This window comes from Oncorhynchus nerka, linkage group LG6, assembly GCF_034236695.1.
Source record: "Oncorhynchus nerka isolate Pitt River linkage group LG6, Oner_Uvic_2.0, whole genome shotgun sequence".
Classification (NCBI taxonomy): Eukaryota; Metazoa; Chordata; class Actinopteri; order Salmoniformes; family Salmonidae; genus Oncorhynchus; species Oncorhynchus nerka.
This window is the reverse complement of record NC_088401.1, coordinates 29,338,167-29,353,732: the sequence shown is the minus strand read 5'-3', so window position 1 is coordinate 29,353,732 and position 15,566 is coordinate 29,338,167. Positions and strand designations below refer to the sequence as shown.

General features: G+C 41.2%; 1 protein-coding gene across 1 annotated transcript; it reads left to right on the top strand.

Annotated features, from left to right (window-relative positions):
- Positions 1 to 831: 831 nt before the first annotated feature.
- On the top strand, positions 832 to 15,499 carry nsmaf (neutral sphingomyelinase (N-SMase) activation associated factor). The gene is made up of 31 exons (XM_029661310.2): positions 832 to 1,104; positions 1,963 to 2,049; positions 2,162 to 2,240; positions 2,470 to 2,534; positions 2,630 to 2,666; positions 2,796 to 2,846; positions 2,981 to 3,052; positions 3,163 to 3,210; positions 3,419 to 3,471; positions 3,645 to 3,774; positions 3,917 to 3,988; positions 4,275 to 4,383; positions 4,599 to 4,775; positions 5,059 to 5,138; positions 6,341 to 6,431; positions 6,597 to 6,660; positions 8,475 to 8,526; positions 8,646 to 8,766; positions 8,875 to 9,006; positions 9,125 to 9,167; positions 9,281 to 9,447; positions 9,673 to 9,784; positions 9,906 to 9,964; positions 10,129 to 10,196; positions 10,302 to 10,369; positions 11,072 to 11,195; positions 11,352 to 11,435; positions 11,562 to 11,712; positions 11,991 to 12,093; positions 12,407 to 12,516; positions 12,679 to 15,499. Exons 1-31 carry the CDS (start codon positions 1,067 to 1,069, stop codon positions 12,771 to 12,773), a joined length of 2,742 nt encoding a protein of 913 aa, XP_029517170.1. The 5' UTR covers positions 832 to 1,066; the 3' UTR covers positions 12,774 to 15,499.
- Positions 15,500 to 15,566: the final 67 nt, after the last annotated feature.

Below are 15,566 nucleotides of genomic sequence, written 5' to 3'. Positions count from 1 at the left end.
CCATGACATCATTTTCTGGAATTTTCCAAGCTGTTTAAAGGCAGTCAACTTATTGCATGTAAACTTCTGACCCACTGGAATTGTGATACAGTGAAATAATGTGTCTGTAAACAATTGTTGGAAAAATTAGTTGTGTCATACACAAAGTAGATGTCCTAACCGACTTGCCAAAACTATAGTTTGTTAACAAGAAATGTGTGGAGTGGTTGAAAAACGAGTTTTAATGACTCCAAACTTAGTATATGTAAACTTCTGATTTCAACTGTGTATATCAACCATGCCCATTTAGATGGTTCGTTTGACAAAGTCTATGAAGAAAAGTAATGGCGTTTTTGTAGGGTTTTTGAATAAACGCTGAAAATAAAGTATGCGGTAAACCCAGGCTTAGTAGATTTTACACGTTTTTTTAATATGAGATGATCAGCTAACATCACTTTTTGTGATTCTTGAGGAATGTAATGTTATTAAAAAAGGTTTCATAATTCATAAAGTTCATGTTAACTGACTGCTATTATCTCATGTAACAAAACGTATAAGATGTCCTAAACCTGTTAACCTCAGACCTTATTTTCTGCGGTTTACCTTAAATCCCTATTCTTTCCACATTAGTTTATCCCATATGGATGGCTGAATGAACTAGATCAAACTAATTTCCGGGTTTTAGGACTACACACTGGCGAGCTCTATTGCGTTTCAAATACAACGTTTTTTCAATTTCGGACCAACTCCACCTACCTGGCTCTATCGAATTGAAAGCTTGCTTCGTCATTTCTGTCGCAGTAAGTTTCCGTGTTTTTGCCGGGTTCAAAGCAACTGGGAACTCGGAAATAATTCAAATGATGACGTCAGTGATCTTCAGGTCGGATGGTCTGTGCTCTCCAGTTCCCACGTTGGAATTCCGAGTTGGATGATCTTTCAAATTGATTTTTTCCCCAGTCTGAGCTCGTTTTTTTCGAGGTCCCAGTTGTTTTGAATTCGGAAGTCAGAGATTTCCGAGTTCCCAGTTGTGTTGAACGCGGCATTAGCTACAACAACATCTCACATATGCTATGGTTGGTGTGCAGTGATGGCTTTTATAAAGAGGAAAGAACGAACGAAAGAAAGGTTCGTAAGTTGGAAAAAAATATAGGCTTCCTATGGGGTTGTGTTGGAAGAGATTCTTGCAATCTAATGTTGTCGTCGTCGTCCACTTGGAAATTGCCAGGGCGCGTGCTGACAAGCCTGACCGAGCACAGAGGTCTGACTTCGGGCAAGGAAATGCAATTGAGATCCTGGGATTTCCGTGTTTGTAGGCCAGTCTATCTTGTGATTTGACGGTAGATGCTGTTTGTTTTGCCTGTCTGGCGGTGAAGAGAATTGATACATTGTTACACGTCTACTAGAGTAGACGAGATGTTAACGATGTATACATTTTTCCAGGACATTAGAATTAAGTTTAATGTACAGTCTGTGATAATTACGCTACATTTGTTGCATTCATTGTTTACCTACTGATTCTTTAAGAATATAACTGATACATTCTTCATGACCTTAGTACAGCTCTCTTCCCCCGCCATGAACTCAAATTAGGTTGTGTACTATAGGCCTATTCCATTATAAATATTTTTGCTATGAAAACTAACCAATCGGATTCAAAATATGTTTAAAACTGTTATTTTAAAACTGGATGGACTGTCAGTCCTTGAATCCATAGCCCCATCTATGAATTTGAGAGTGGTTTACATTTGTCCAGCACCATACCATCCGTTATAGCCAGTGGCATTGTCCAAATGGCAAATCAATTGGAACTTAATGTTATTATGCGACTTAGTCATTAGATGGGAAAAAATGTAGTTGAGGTTATTCTAGGTAATTCTTTAGAGTCATGACCTCAAACATGTGGTAGTTCTGTGTGAAAATGCAGCAAAAATGTCTGAATTGAAGCTCTTCACCGCCATTGTTTTTTCGGTGTCTTTCCCCTAGGTTTTCTCTCCTGTTGCTGGACCTGGAAGAGTATTACTTTGAACAGCACACAGTGTATCATGTGACAACCAGTTCAGCCAAAAAAAGGTAATGTCTGAAATTGACTGACTGACAGATCCACCCAATTTCTATCCCCTATCTAAGTCATGGTGGATAGCAGCACAGTAGTAGCAGCACTGATACTCTTTACTCCTTGCAGAAAGATCAGAGGGTCACTCAAAGTATGCTCCAAATCCATCATATTTGAACCTGAGGACCATGTGGAGCCCATTTTAAAGGTGTGTTTTTGTGCATTGTAGTACAGCACCACTTGCCAAGGAGGATTTACTCAAATGGAGCTCAAGAGCCCGTATTTACAAAATGTTTCGAAAAGGAGCACTGATCTCAGATCAGTTCTGCCTTTAAAATCATAATGAATGGTTAGGAGGATCTGATCCTAGACCAGATCGTTGCTTTATAAATAGTGTACGTAGGTTTGTTATTCATACTGATTTTAACCTCCACCAGATTCCTCTCAGAGATTGCAAAAAGATTGAAGCGGTTGAAGAAAAGGACCAGAATCCTTTCAATGAGTAAGTCTAATTTAATTTGCACTTAAACTGGGTTTATGCACATACATAAACCAATAAGATGACAACTTCATTGATTTGAATGTTTTATTTTATAGGAGCAAACCAGCTGGCCTCACCATTTTATGCAAACAGGTGTGTTTAATTCAAGTGTTTACATTTTAATTAAGGAACATTTACCAACATTTTGTCATAGAATGTTGCTGACATTATTCTGTAAAAATAGGTTTAGTACAACTAATCTAATGCACATTTTAACTTCAGGTTTACCTCATCAAAGAGAACAATGTCGTTGCACCTTACAGAGTTGAAAGGGTGAGTACATGAAATGTCAATTAGATTTGTGATGCAGGTTGTCCGACTATAAACATGACATGATTTAGAATCAGCAGCTGTAGGAAAATTGATACTTTTGCACATTGTATGACTTTTCAAACCATTTCTAATAGGGAGACAGTACCTTTCTCTTCCATCTGGAAGTTTCCAGTAAAACGGAGGATGTTGTCCAAACATTACTTCAGGTATGCAACAGTACCATAGCCGGATTATTACAACCGTGAAAGTGCTTGCCTTCCATGTTGTAATGCAGCTTTAGCTTGTTCTCATTCATTGTTTTCATCCACTTCTCCAGCTGCATAGGGCCTCTTGTCTGGACAAGCTTGGAGACCAGACTGCAATGGTAAATCATAACTGTAACACTAGAAGTACCAAAACATTGTGAAAGCAGATGGTTTTATCGTGCAACTGAGAATATTGTTTGTCTACATACAGTAAATCGAACTGGATTGAACGGTTGAATAAGTCGTTTCAAACCCATTAAGCTTCCCTGTTTACCACAGCGTTGTTGTATACAGGACATGTAAGCTGTTTATTGTTTGTGCTTCTAGATTGCTGCTAATTTACAATCCAGATTGGCAAGAACTTCATTTGACAAGAACAGGTATGTACTTAAATAATATGAGAATAAGCTCTTAGTCACAACCTTGATGTGATACTGAAGTACTTACATAATGCACTGAGTGTCTAATTCCTCTCCAGCTAGCTACAATATATATCACAATGTCTGTTTTGTTAGTTTAAAATGCATATAATACAATATTTTGGGGTTCTCAGCTTTCAGAATGTTTCAGAAATTCCACACATGGAATGCGAGGCGGAGATGGTCACTCCATTGGTTACAAACCCTGGTCACGTGTGTATAACTGACCAAAGCCTCTACTTCCAACCACTCAATGGCTATCCTGTGAGTTATCCATACATACACATGTTATGCCAGTTTGCTATTATTAATTGCGATTTCTCTAAGATGGAAAATGCCTTCCTTGTTGGGATTTTGTGAAGATACAATCTGGTTTCTGTCTCCTCTGCCGCAATGTTCGTTTCAGGAACAGGTAGTCCGAATCGAGCTCCATCGAGTGAAACAAATCTATAAGAGAAGGCATGGACTCAGGCCATTGGTGAGTGCGATGCTCAGGAGGTTTTTAACCAAGCAACGTAGAAACCGATTAATTTCTCATTCTGGTTATTATCTAGTGACCTGAAGAGTAGTGGTTGTATGCGTTTCAAGTCATTCATCTGAAATATTTGCATCATGTTGATCTAACTAGTCAGAATATGCCGCTTTTTCATACCCCGACCAAGTTTAGTTCCATAAATGTAGACACGCCTGAGGCTGCTCTGTCCCCAACTATAATGTGTTTTACTCTCCCTCCCAAACTAACTGACTCGCTCTGTCTTGATCAGGGGCTGGAGGTATTCTGTACCGAAAACGACTTCTGCTCGGACATCTATCTGAAGTTTTACAAGACCAGCGACAGAAATGACCTCTACTACTACATCGCCACGTTTCTGGGTCAGTGACACACAGCAAGTTACGGAGCAAACATACAAACACATTTTGCAGGAAGACCTCGCGTCAGCTCTTTCTCTCTGAGTTGATCCTGGTGAGACCATAAATACCTCTATGGGCCCTGGTCAAAAGCACTGCGCTATAGGAAATAAGGTGCTATTTGGATTGCATTCCGTAAACATACCAGATTCCTGATTGTGTTTCTCTCCCCCTCGCAGAGAACCACATGGTGGAACACACAGTGGAGAGTTACATGCTGCAGTGGCAGCGAGGTCACCTCAGTAACTACCAGTACCTTCTGCACCTCAACAACCTGGCTGACCGCAGCGGCAATGATCTGTCTCAGTACCCCGTTTTCCCCTGGATCATCGCTGACTACAACAGCACAGAGCTTGGTGAGTGGGGCGCAAGGTCTAGTTTTGGGTAACACCTTTTGACAGACAGAAATTTGACGGACTGGAGTACATTGGGATCACGTAGCGCTGTAGCTTCGGGCTGAAATATTTTTGAGCCAGTGTTGTATATTAGCATACTTGGATGTTGTCCATCTTTCCTATTCATTTGGAATTGCTCTATACCTGTGTAGTAGCACTGTAATTACTGTAGTAACACCAACATGTGGTTCCGTAGGTTATTAGGTCATTGTTTTGTAATGGATCCTTTTTGATTCTGTCTCAGATATGATGAACCCCGCAACTTTCCGTGACCTGAGCAAGCCTGTGGGAGCGCTGAATAAAGAGAGACTAGAGAGATTGTTGGTGAGACTACCCTTTGTCCCAGGCTCAATGACCCCTTGCATTATTTCCCCCTTTGAGTCAGGACTGATGTGCCGCAGTTTAGAAAATAGGATTAAATAATTGATATTTGTAAAAATCGAAGGATGTTAATCGGTTAGCCGGTCTTATCGGTCTAGAGGTTAATTTGCATACTTTTGTGGAATGAAATTGGCAAGTGTGTATTTTCATTAGTCGTTATGTATCTTATTTATCACAGGCGCACAGCATACAGAGCCTAGTTTGAGGAGCGGAATGGCCTACCACCTGTCCGACAGCTCGAGAGTAGTTACTCAAAAAGTTGGTACTGGAGTGAAGCCTGCTTTTGTAAGCCCAGTCATTGCGCAACAAATTACAATTCTAAATGTAATCGCGTGCTAAACTGTTGTGATGGCAACGATTTAAAAAATGATCTAATTAAAGCGTGCATCCCAGTCGCTATTCGATTGCGTAAGCTGTAGTCAACGATAGGCAAGCGATCAGCACGTCACCTACAACTTTACAATGTGAGGCAGAATTTTTCGGGGGACACCTGAACGTTTTACTCTACTTCAAATAATGAGTCATGTAACCTTGCTTTAAAGTAGCCTAGCCAAAATCCATGCATAGAAACGTGGAGGTAATTATTTTATAAAGACTTCCTCGTGCCATTAACCAGCATTTCTCTCCTGTTCCAACGGTTTTCATATCAACTTCCTTTCGTTGTCCAGAAGCCAAAGGCACAATCCTAGTCATATTAACAACCCCCATCCTAGTTGTTCCTTGTAGATTCCCCCTCTTTCTATGTTTTAAATATATATTTTTCTCTCTGTCACATATGGAACCGCTGACATTAGGTGTGCAGTTTAGAACAGTTTTCTTCCCCCAAATTGCATTTTGGTAAATGTTTGAACATGACGTTTAATTAGCTGCATTATTACAGCAGTTGCTGCTATATCCTTTTGATTGTAAGACATAAAGCTTGCTATTGTTGCATGTTTTCATTGAGCTCTTAATGAAAAATGTCAGTTCCTTGCATGCATGCATGGTATTTTCTGTTGTTCACATCGTTTTACTGGTTGGAAAAGAAATGTGACCGTTTTTTAATAAAGGTTGGTTAGTCGGCAGTCAAATTGACTGAAATTTGCATCCCGACTAAAAGCACGATAAAATGTTCTAACTAGGGTGCATCTCTCGCTTCCTTACAGTCCCGGTACAGAGACATGCCTGATCCTCGTTTCATGTACGGCAGTCATTACTCCTCTCCAGGCTATGTGCTTTTCTACTTAGTCAGAGTTGGTATGTCAACGCCTTCTTATATTGTTTGACCTATAGTACCACATTTTGACTGTACAAACATTGCCGCTGTGTGTGTGGTTATTGCAAACGGAAGCTTTTACATTATTTAATGTACTCTCTGAGAAGGCTTTCATGACATACTATTTATTTTTTTCTCCCTTGCAGCCCCAGAACACATGCTGTGTCTTCAAAATGGCCGCTATGACAATGCAGACCGCATGTTCAATAGGTTAGTAGCTTGCTTCTAGTTCTGCCCAAGAAAGTTAATGTCACCAGTTTTGGTTATTCATTTAAAGAAGGAAAAATCACCTATTACATAACTATTAGAGAAAAATATAAAAACAATGTAATGGCCCATTTGCTGTAAGGTATCTGTGACCAAAAGATGCATATCTGTATTCCCAGTCATGTGAAATCCATATGGTAGGACCTAATTAATTAATTTCAGTTGACTGATTTCCATATATGAGCTGTAACTCATTAAGATCTTTGAAATGATTGCATGTTGTGCTTATTTCTGTTCAGAGTACTATGTAGTTCAAGTGTAACAAACTTTGCAGACAATAACCTAACCAGGATAAATTAGGAGACAGGTGGAAATGATGTGTAACCCTTTTAGTAACATTGTAACAATCTTTAGCAACCAACTCTGTAATTACAATGTTGTTACAAGGATATACTGTACGTCTATTTACAGTGTACTTACCCAGGACCCCTTAGAATCAATGTCAGCTCCCCCGCAAACATCAAATTAGCATATATATATTTTTTTAATTCTTTCAGTTTAAGCTAGAGATGTTTTTTTTGCTTTGGATGCATCTCCGTCCATCACATCCGCCAATGTTGCACTTCCGCATCTGCGGTGAAAGGTGACAGAGCTAGAGCGGTGTTTGTCAGATCATGAGACACCTCTAAAATCGGTCTTCTCACAAAATTGAAGGTTTGGCCTACTCTTGAAAGATGAGACTTGCTCTACGAAAACGTCTTGGGACTCGTCTGAAGTCGGTAAAGCCGATATGCCTGTAGCATCCGAAGAGTTTGGGCTACACACTAATATGACCCCTCTATGGAAAGGTGAGACTGTTTTGCTCTAGGACGCCACAGGCATCACGAGACTCGTCTGAAGTTCCCCCGGTACCAGTTGAAAAAATGAATGGAAGTATACAGTGCATTCGGAAAGTATTCAGACCCCTTCCCCTTTTCCACATTTTGTTACGTTACAGCCTTATTCTAAAATGGATTTTAAAAATGTTTTCCCTCATCAATCTACACACAATACCCCATAATGACAAAGTGAAAAAAGTGTTTTTGAATTTTAGAAACAACAGAAATACCTAATTTACATAATTATTCAGACCCTTTGCTATGAGACTCGAAATTGAGCTCAGGTGCTTCCTGTTTCCATTGATCATCTTTTCCGATGTTTCTTTAACTTTATTGGAGCTACCTGTGGTAAATTCAATTGATTGGACATGATTTGGAAAGGCCCACATCTGTCTATATAAGGTCCTACAGTTGACAGTGCATGTCAGAGCAAAAACCAAGCCATGAGGTCGAAGGAATTGTCTGTAGAGCTCCGAGACAGGATTGTGTCGAGGCACAGATCTGGCGAAGGGTACCAAAACATTTCTGCTGAAATTCTAATAGTTCGCATCATTTCAGTTTATGTGACAAAACAAGCAAGTATAGGGCAGAGAATCATTGTACCATCTAAACTGCTGTGAAATATCTTTTCCATAACCAAAAATGTTTTATTTTCAGCGGTTTGAAGCTGGTGTACAAATCCAAACGTAGAAGACTCAAAAAATAAACTTAAGCATGGGAAGCATAGAAATAGTGTGTATAGAACTACCGTTTTTTTTAGACTTGCTTTCAATGAGAATGACAGATCTATACACACTCTTCTGAGTGAATTTGGTCTGGTCACACGAAAAGTTGCATATTGCAGCTTTAATGTAAAGTGTTAGCCAATTAGGTTTACAATATTTGACTGAATCAACCATGCCATATTGTTAAAAAATGGGTTTATTCATGTGTTTGCAGCATTGGAGAAACGTGGAAAAATTGCTTAGAGGGTGCAACTGACTTCAAAGAGGTAAAAAGTACCTTGAGTGGAAAATATTTTATAATGATCAGAATTGTATAATACCAAATCTCCCTTTGCACATTATTTCTTTAACATGTGGCTGTTTCCTCGTCAACCATCTCTTTCAGTTAATCCCAGACTTCTATGGGAATGACCCCAGCTTTCTACTAAACTGCCTTAGTCTGGATTTGGGGAAGAGGCAAGGTGGAAGCTCGGTTCAAGATGTAGTTCTTCCGCCATGGGCTGCAGGTAACAACTACAACAGGGAAACCATTTTTCAGGTGTTGTATTTTTAGTGATATTATTTTGGTTGTGTGTGTTGTTTATGTTCATTATTCTCCTGTATGTATGGTGTAGATGCCAGTGATTTTCTTCAGAAGAGTCAGAAAGCGCTGGAGAGTCAGTACGTGTCAGAACACCTGCACGAGTGGATCGACCTGGTGTTTGGCTTCAAGCAAAAAGGAAGTGAAGCCGTGGCAGCCCACAATGGTACAAGAACCCTAGATCTTATCAGAGACTGAGTATCCATTTGCCTGATGATGAAACCTTGTTTTTAATTCATATGGGTGTGATGTAATGATGTTGATTTCCCTGGTTTTAATGGCAGTGTTCCATCCGTTGACATATGAGGGTGGCATCGACTGTGATAGGTAATGAAACCATTAGTGTTATCCACCTCTCCATGTTTCAGACATATATCCAGGAAACTGATTAAATGATTGATGAAATACTGATTCCTTCTCTGTTCTCTCCCTCTGAACAGTATAGAGGACCCCAATGAGAAGATTGCCATGTTGATTCAGATCCTGGAGTTTGGGCAAACCCCGACGCAACTGTTCACCACCCCACACCCACAGAGGATAACACCCAGATTCCAGAGCATATCGCGAACACCCAGTGTAAACACACCCCTCAACGAGCTTTCTCCAGGTAACAGCCTCACCCACACACTGACCGACAGACAAGCACAGGGAACAAACTCACTCACTTGTACTCACAGACAGACAGTCAATCAAATACTGACTTTGCAAAATGTCGGTTTGTTGGATCTTTTTCCCAGTCAGACTCAATATTTTTGCTTTTGCGATATAATCGCAAATGCCAGTTGTTGAAGTTTGGAGGTGTAGTGTTAATTAACCCGTTCTTCATTTTTAGCATCCACCAGTGAGGACTCCTCCTTTGAAGACCTAACCGAAGAGACTAGGAGACTGGCTTGGAACAACATAGCTAAACTCAAATTGATGTCCACCCACAAAATCCATAAAGAGTGAGTGAGAATTTAAACTGTCATTTTTCTCGCCGCCCCTAAAATATGTTCACCCTGTTATTGGACGGTGACTTTTCAACTTGATCACCTCTGACTGAATACACTCCTTGCAAAAACACAGGGCTGTGACGGGCATCGCAGTGACTCGGACCGCGTCGTCTGTCTTCACAACATCACAAGGTCTGGAAAACCTATCAGCTTGTAATGTAGACTTTGGTTATGTTTTAGCATATGGTGAATTGAAATATTGCTGAGCCTTTCCATTTGAACGTTAATGTCCAATTAATATGAGTATCATTTGCTATTGAAGTCTGATAAGGACTAAAAGTACTTGTCTCCTCCAGACTCGACACTGAAGATGTTCTCCAGAGAGTCGAATGGATTGCAGAGAAGCATGTCCTTCTCCAACATGGTACTGAGCAGAATGTTATCCCCTCTCGCCCCCTTTACTGTGAAACCATTTCCATTATTATGAGATGAATGTATGAATTGGTATTCTGCATTTTTTTTCCTGCAGGCATTATCATCGTGCTTGATGCTACCAGAGGATAAGGCCGTAGTCTGCTCCTCGTGGGACAATAATGTGTGAGCATTTTCAGTTCATCACTTGACCATTACCTTAACATTATTCATCACAACTTGGCCTATTCCAGTCATCACAACATGGCCTATTCCGGTCAGCACAGCATGGCCTATTCCAGTCAGCACAGCATGGCCTATTCCGGTCAGCACAGCATGGCCTATTCCGGTCAGCACAGCATGGCCTATTCCGGTCAGCACAGCATGGCCTATTCCGGTCAGCACAGCATGGCCTATTCCGGTCAGCACAGCATGGCCTATTCCGGTCAGCACAACATGGCCTATTCCAGTCAGCACAACATGGCCTATTCCGGTCAGCACAGCATGGCCTATTCCAGTCAGCACAGCATGGCCTATTCCAGTCAGCACAGCACGGCCTATTCCAGTCAGCACAGCACGGCCTATTCCAGTCAGCACAGCACGGCCTATTCCAGTCAGCACAGCACGGCCTATTCCAGTCAGCACAGCACGGCCTATTCCAGTCAGCACAGCACGGCCTATTCCAGTCAGCACAGCACGGCCTATTCCAGTCAGCACAGCACGGCCTATTCCAGTCAGCACAAAATGGCCTATTCCAGTCAGCACAGCATGGCCTATTCCAGTCAGCACAACATGGCCTATTCCAGTCAGCACAGCATGGCCTATTCCAGTCAGCACAACATTACTATTTCATCACATCCATTCATACCCAGTGTTCTTCCTCCCCAGGTATTTCTACTCGATACCATTTGGCAGGCGTCAGGACACGTTGATGGGCCATGATGATGCCATCAGTAAGATGTGCTGGAAGGACAACCAGCTTTACACTGCATCCTGGGACTCGACAGTCAAGGTTAGGGACACATCATGATCTTGATGATGAACACCATGGGTGTAAAAAGACAGCCCTTTTCCAAATGATCTTTGTATGGCTTAATTCATTTCTAATTCAGCTGTTTGACAATATAATAGGCCTGTATGAATGTTAATATTTCTATTTCTATTGAAGGTTTGGCAATGTGACTCTGCCGATATCGCGAATAATAAGAGATGCCAATTCCAGTTGCTGGCAGAGTTTGAACACGAAGCGGGGGTAAGTGCCTGCCTATCACCTCACATGATGCTAACGTGTCTCTCAGAAATTACTTTACTGTTTGCGATCTGTTTGAGTCTTTCTGTCCAACAGCCTTACCCTAACCTATGTTTTCTCCATGTCCAGGTGAACACTATTAACCTAAATCCAGCAGGTACTTTGTTGGTGTCTGGGACTAAGGATGGAACCGTCACCATTTGGGATACCAGTAGCTCAGTACAACTCCATCAAGTCCACTGCCATTCAGGAAAGATCCACGATGTGGCCTTTAGTCCTGGTACGTATGTAATATTAACTAATACGTCCCTCGGTCCCAGTATGGACTATACATGGGAGCATTTAAAACACGTTTACTGGTAGTTTAACCCTTATCATTGAGGCCGCCACCCACAGGAATAACTGTACTAGAGTAATACAATTAATGATGAGGTCTGTTGGTCATTGTCAATGGGGTTTATAATTACTTCCTTTCACTCTACACCTTCGCTACGTCTGCATAATATACACCAAGCATGACTGATCCAGCTTATCAAAGACATTTATTTATTTTCACAGACAGCAGACACATCTTGAGTGTAGGAGAGGACTCGTGTCTGAAGGTAATCGACGTCCAGACGGGCATGATGATCTCGTCTGTGCAAGCTGATGAGGAGCAGCGGTAAGGCCACACCCACGCTGTCCCACTTCCATTTCAGTCCATGGCAACTTCCTTTAGTCCCTGCTCAGAAAGATCTGGAAGGAACTTACCGGGTAAAGCAATATGGTGATAGCCACTTGAATCCCTCTAATTAGCTGAGTGGAGCTTCTGCCGTATTTCTTACACCTATCCAACCCTGGATTTGTGAACAGAGGCGAGGGGCCAGAATAGAACAGGTTACTATATCTGTATCCTCATTCGTCTCTGGCTCATGATGTGCATCTGCATAAATATAATGACCCTTGCTTGACTGTTACCATGTCCCTGGGGACAGGTGTTTCTGCTGGGACGGGAACACGGTCCTGTCGGGAGGTCAGTCCGGACACCTCCAGGTCCTGGACCTGCTAAGCAACAAAGTGACCACCAGGATCCCTGGACATTCAGGTACACCAAACATCATCACTAAAATGCCAAAACACAAATGAAACAGCATAAATGAATACCAGTACACTTCAATTAAATCTGGTATCATTCAAACGGTCCCTCGTGTATACATGTGCCGAATAAATTGCTCTTAATCTTTAATTTTTCTTCGGCCCTGACCAGGTGCAGTCACAGCGATGTGGATGAACGAGCAGTGTAGCACGGTGATCACAGGTGGCGAAGACAAGCAGATCATCTTCTGGAAACTTGACTGTTGACCACGGTGCTAGATAGTCCCTTTGTACGTGTATGTACAGAGGTGAAGTCCAAGGGGGACACTCACAATGAGACATATTTTATACTGTCTGGCTCCAACCAAAGAGACTATCATCGTTGGTCAAGGTAACTACATAGGCTGGCTGGCCTGCTGGCTGGCTCACCCAGAGATGGTAACGCATTATCATTGCACATATGACTTTACAAATATACTGGTCCAGTTAGCAGGGACAACAATCATACTCCTGTCTGGAGTTCTCAAACAAAATCTAATTATGAACAATATAACCATCCTCAACCATGTTAGCGTAACAACTTGGCCATCCTCAACCATGTTAGCGTAACATATTGGCCATCCTCAACCATGTTAGCGTAACAACTTGGCCATCCTCAACCATGTTAGCGTAACATATTGGCCATCCTCAACCATGTTAGCGTAACAACTTGGCCATCCTCAACCATGTTAGCGTAACATATTGGCCATCCTCAACCATGTTAGCGTAACAACTTGGCCATCCTCAACCATGTTAGCGTAAGAACTTGGCCATCCTCAACCATGTTAGCGTAACAACTTGGCCATCCTCAACCATGTTAGCGTAACAACTTGGCCATCCTCAACCATGTTAGCGTAACAACTTGGCCATCCTCAACCATGTTAGCGTAACAACTTGGCCATCCTCAACCATATTAGCGTAACAACTTGGCCATCCTCAACCATGTTAGCGTAACAACTTGGCCATCCTCAACCATGTTAGCGTAACAACTTGGCCATCCTCAACCATGTTAGCGTAACAACTTGGCCATCCTCAACCATGTTAGCGTAACAACTTGGCCACCCTCAACCATGTTGGCGTAACATATTGGCCATCCTCAATCTTGTTGGCGTAACATATTGGCCATCCTCAACCATGTTAGCGTAACAACTTGGCCATCCTCAACCATGTTAGCGTAACATATTGGCCATCCTCAACCATGTTAGCGTAACATATTGGCCATCCTCAATCATGTTAGCGTAACATATTGGCCATCCTCAATCATGTTAGCGTAACATATTGGCCATCCTCAACCATGTTAGCGTAACATATTGGCCATCCTCAACCATGTTAGCGTAACATATTGGCCATCCTCAACCATGTTAGCGTAACATATTGGCCATCCTCAATCATGTTAGCGTACCATATTGGCCATCCTCAATCATGTTAGCGTACCATATTGGCCATCCTCAATCATGTTAGCGTAACATATTGGCCATCCTCAATCATGTTAGCGTAACATATTGGCCATCCTCAATCATGTTAGCCAATAGAAATGTCAATTTGAACCTAGTGAGGATGGTATGGCGATGATTAGATTCTGCACATGCCCTCTTGCAGCATTCCCTTGCTAATTTTGCACTTCAATGCTTTTGCCAGACTTACTGTACAGCATGTTTTGCTTGTCTGTCTATTGTTTAAGCGTTCATTCAGTTGTCATAGTGCCTTAGTGACTGACCATTTAATCATGATGTAATTGACCGCATAGTGGTCGGAATAAACCTCTGGCACAAAAGAAAATGTATAGCAAGCAGTGTTTCAGAAATACATGCAGTAGAGATTATCATGACAATAAATAAATGTACAATGTAACACACTTTGAGCAGCTGGAAAAGCTCTATATAAATCCACTCCATTCATAGTATTATTAAATACACACATGCTACATAAAGATATATTCATTCAATTTATTTTCACCCACAATTTTCATTTGAGAGCAGCAGTAATTCATTGCTAATGCATGGGAAATGTCCAAGAGTTATTGTAGATTTAAAATGAAAAATAAATAAAAAAGGAATATATTAATGCACCTAACTGTTGAACTTACACTGAGGCATAATTCAAAATCATGTTTATAAGCGCTTTGGCCCAACTGTATTTGGGGAACTGCTTTACTGTGACTGAGTAGACTCAGGAACTCTCACCCATGCAAAGAGTGCATTTCTTTCAAGTTTGTCAACCTTGTTATAGCAAGATAAATATGTGTGCTACTGAAGCGTTGTGCTATGGCATAGACTGCCAATGCACTGTGTAACTAACCATATACCACCCTGTACATTTTAATAGAGATGACCCATCTTGTTTTATTACTTTACATTTTATTTACATTATGTGGAGCTTAAACCTGTACTAACAAGGTAGTTACATAGCCAAGTACTGTAGAATGTAATTGCAGTATTGGAACATAGTTTTAAGTACTATGATACATGTTTTCCATTTGTGTAAAATTACACATTTAGACTTTTTTTTATACATGGGATTTGTGAAGGGGAAACCTCCAATTTAGATGTAGTTTAACCTCCCCTTTTCCTATTGCTTTCGATTGCACAGTTGTCTCCACTGTGATCAGTTTATTTGCGAGTCCTTGTAATCCTTAGACAGGTGTAACAGTTGTAAGTAATATGTAACAAAATGTACTCAGAATCTAGTACCACTACTAGCGCTGTAAGTAAAAGCTGCCAGCAGCATTTGGCCTAATGGGAAGTAGCTAAAAACGAAGCAGTGCCCTCCTAGTGACGTAAGTGAATGTATTTGAGTGAGGTTGCTGAGACAAACTATGCTGTAAATCGGGATGTCTACTATCTTTCATGCCTCAGGGCTAACAGTGTTATGTTGCTGCAGTATGTCCTCCCAGCTTTTGTGTACTGTACAGATCCTGCTCAATAAAATATTGCACATCTGTGAATATAAGTTTATTTTTTCTTGGTGTCATTTTGTGGTAATGTTAGGTTTCACTGTAAACATAGCAGAAGACATGAAACG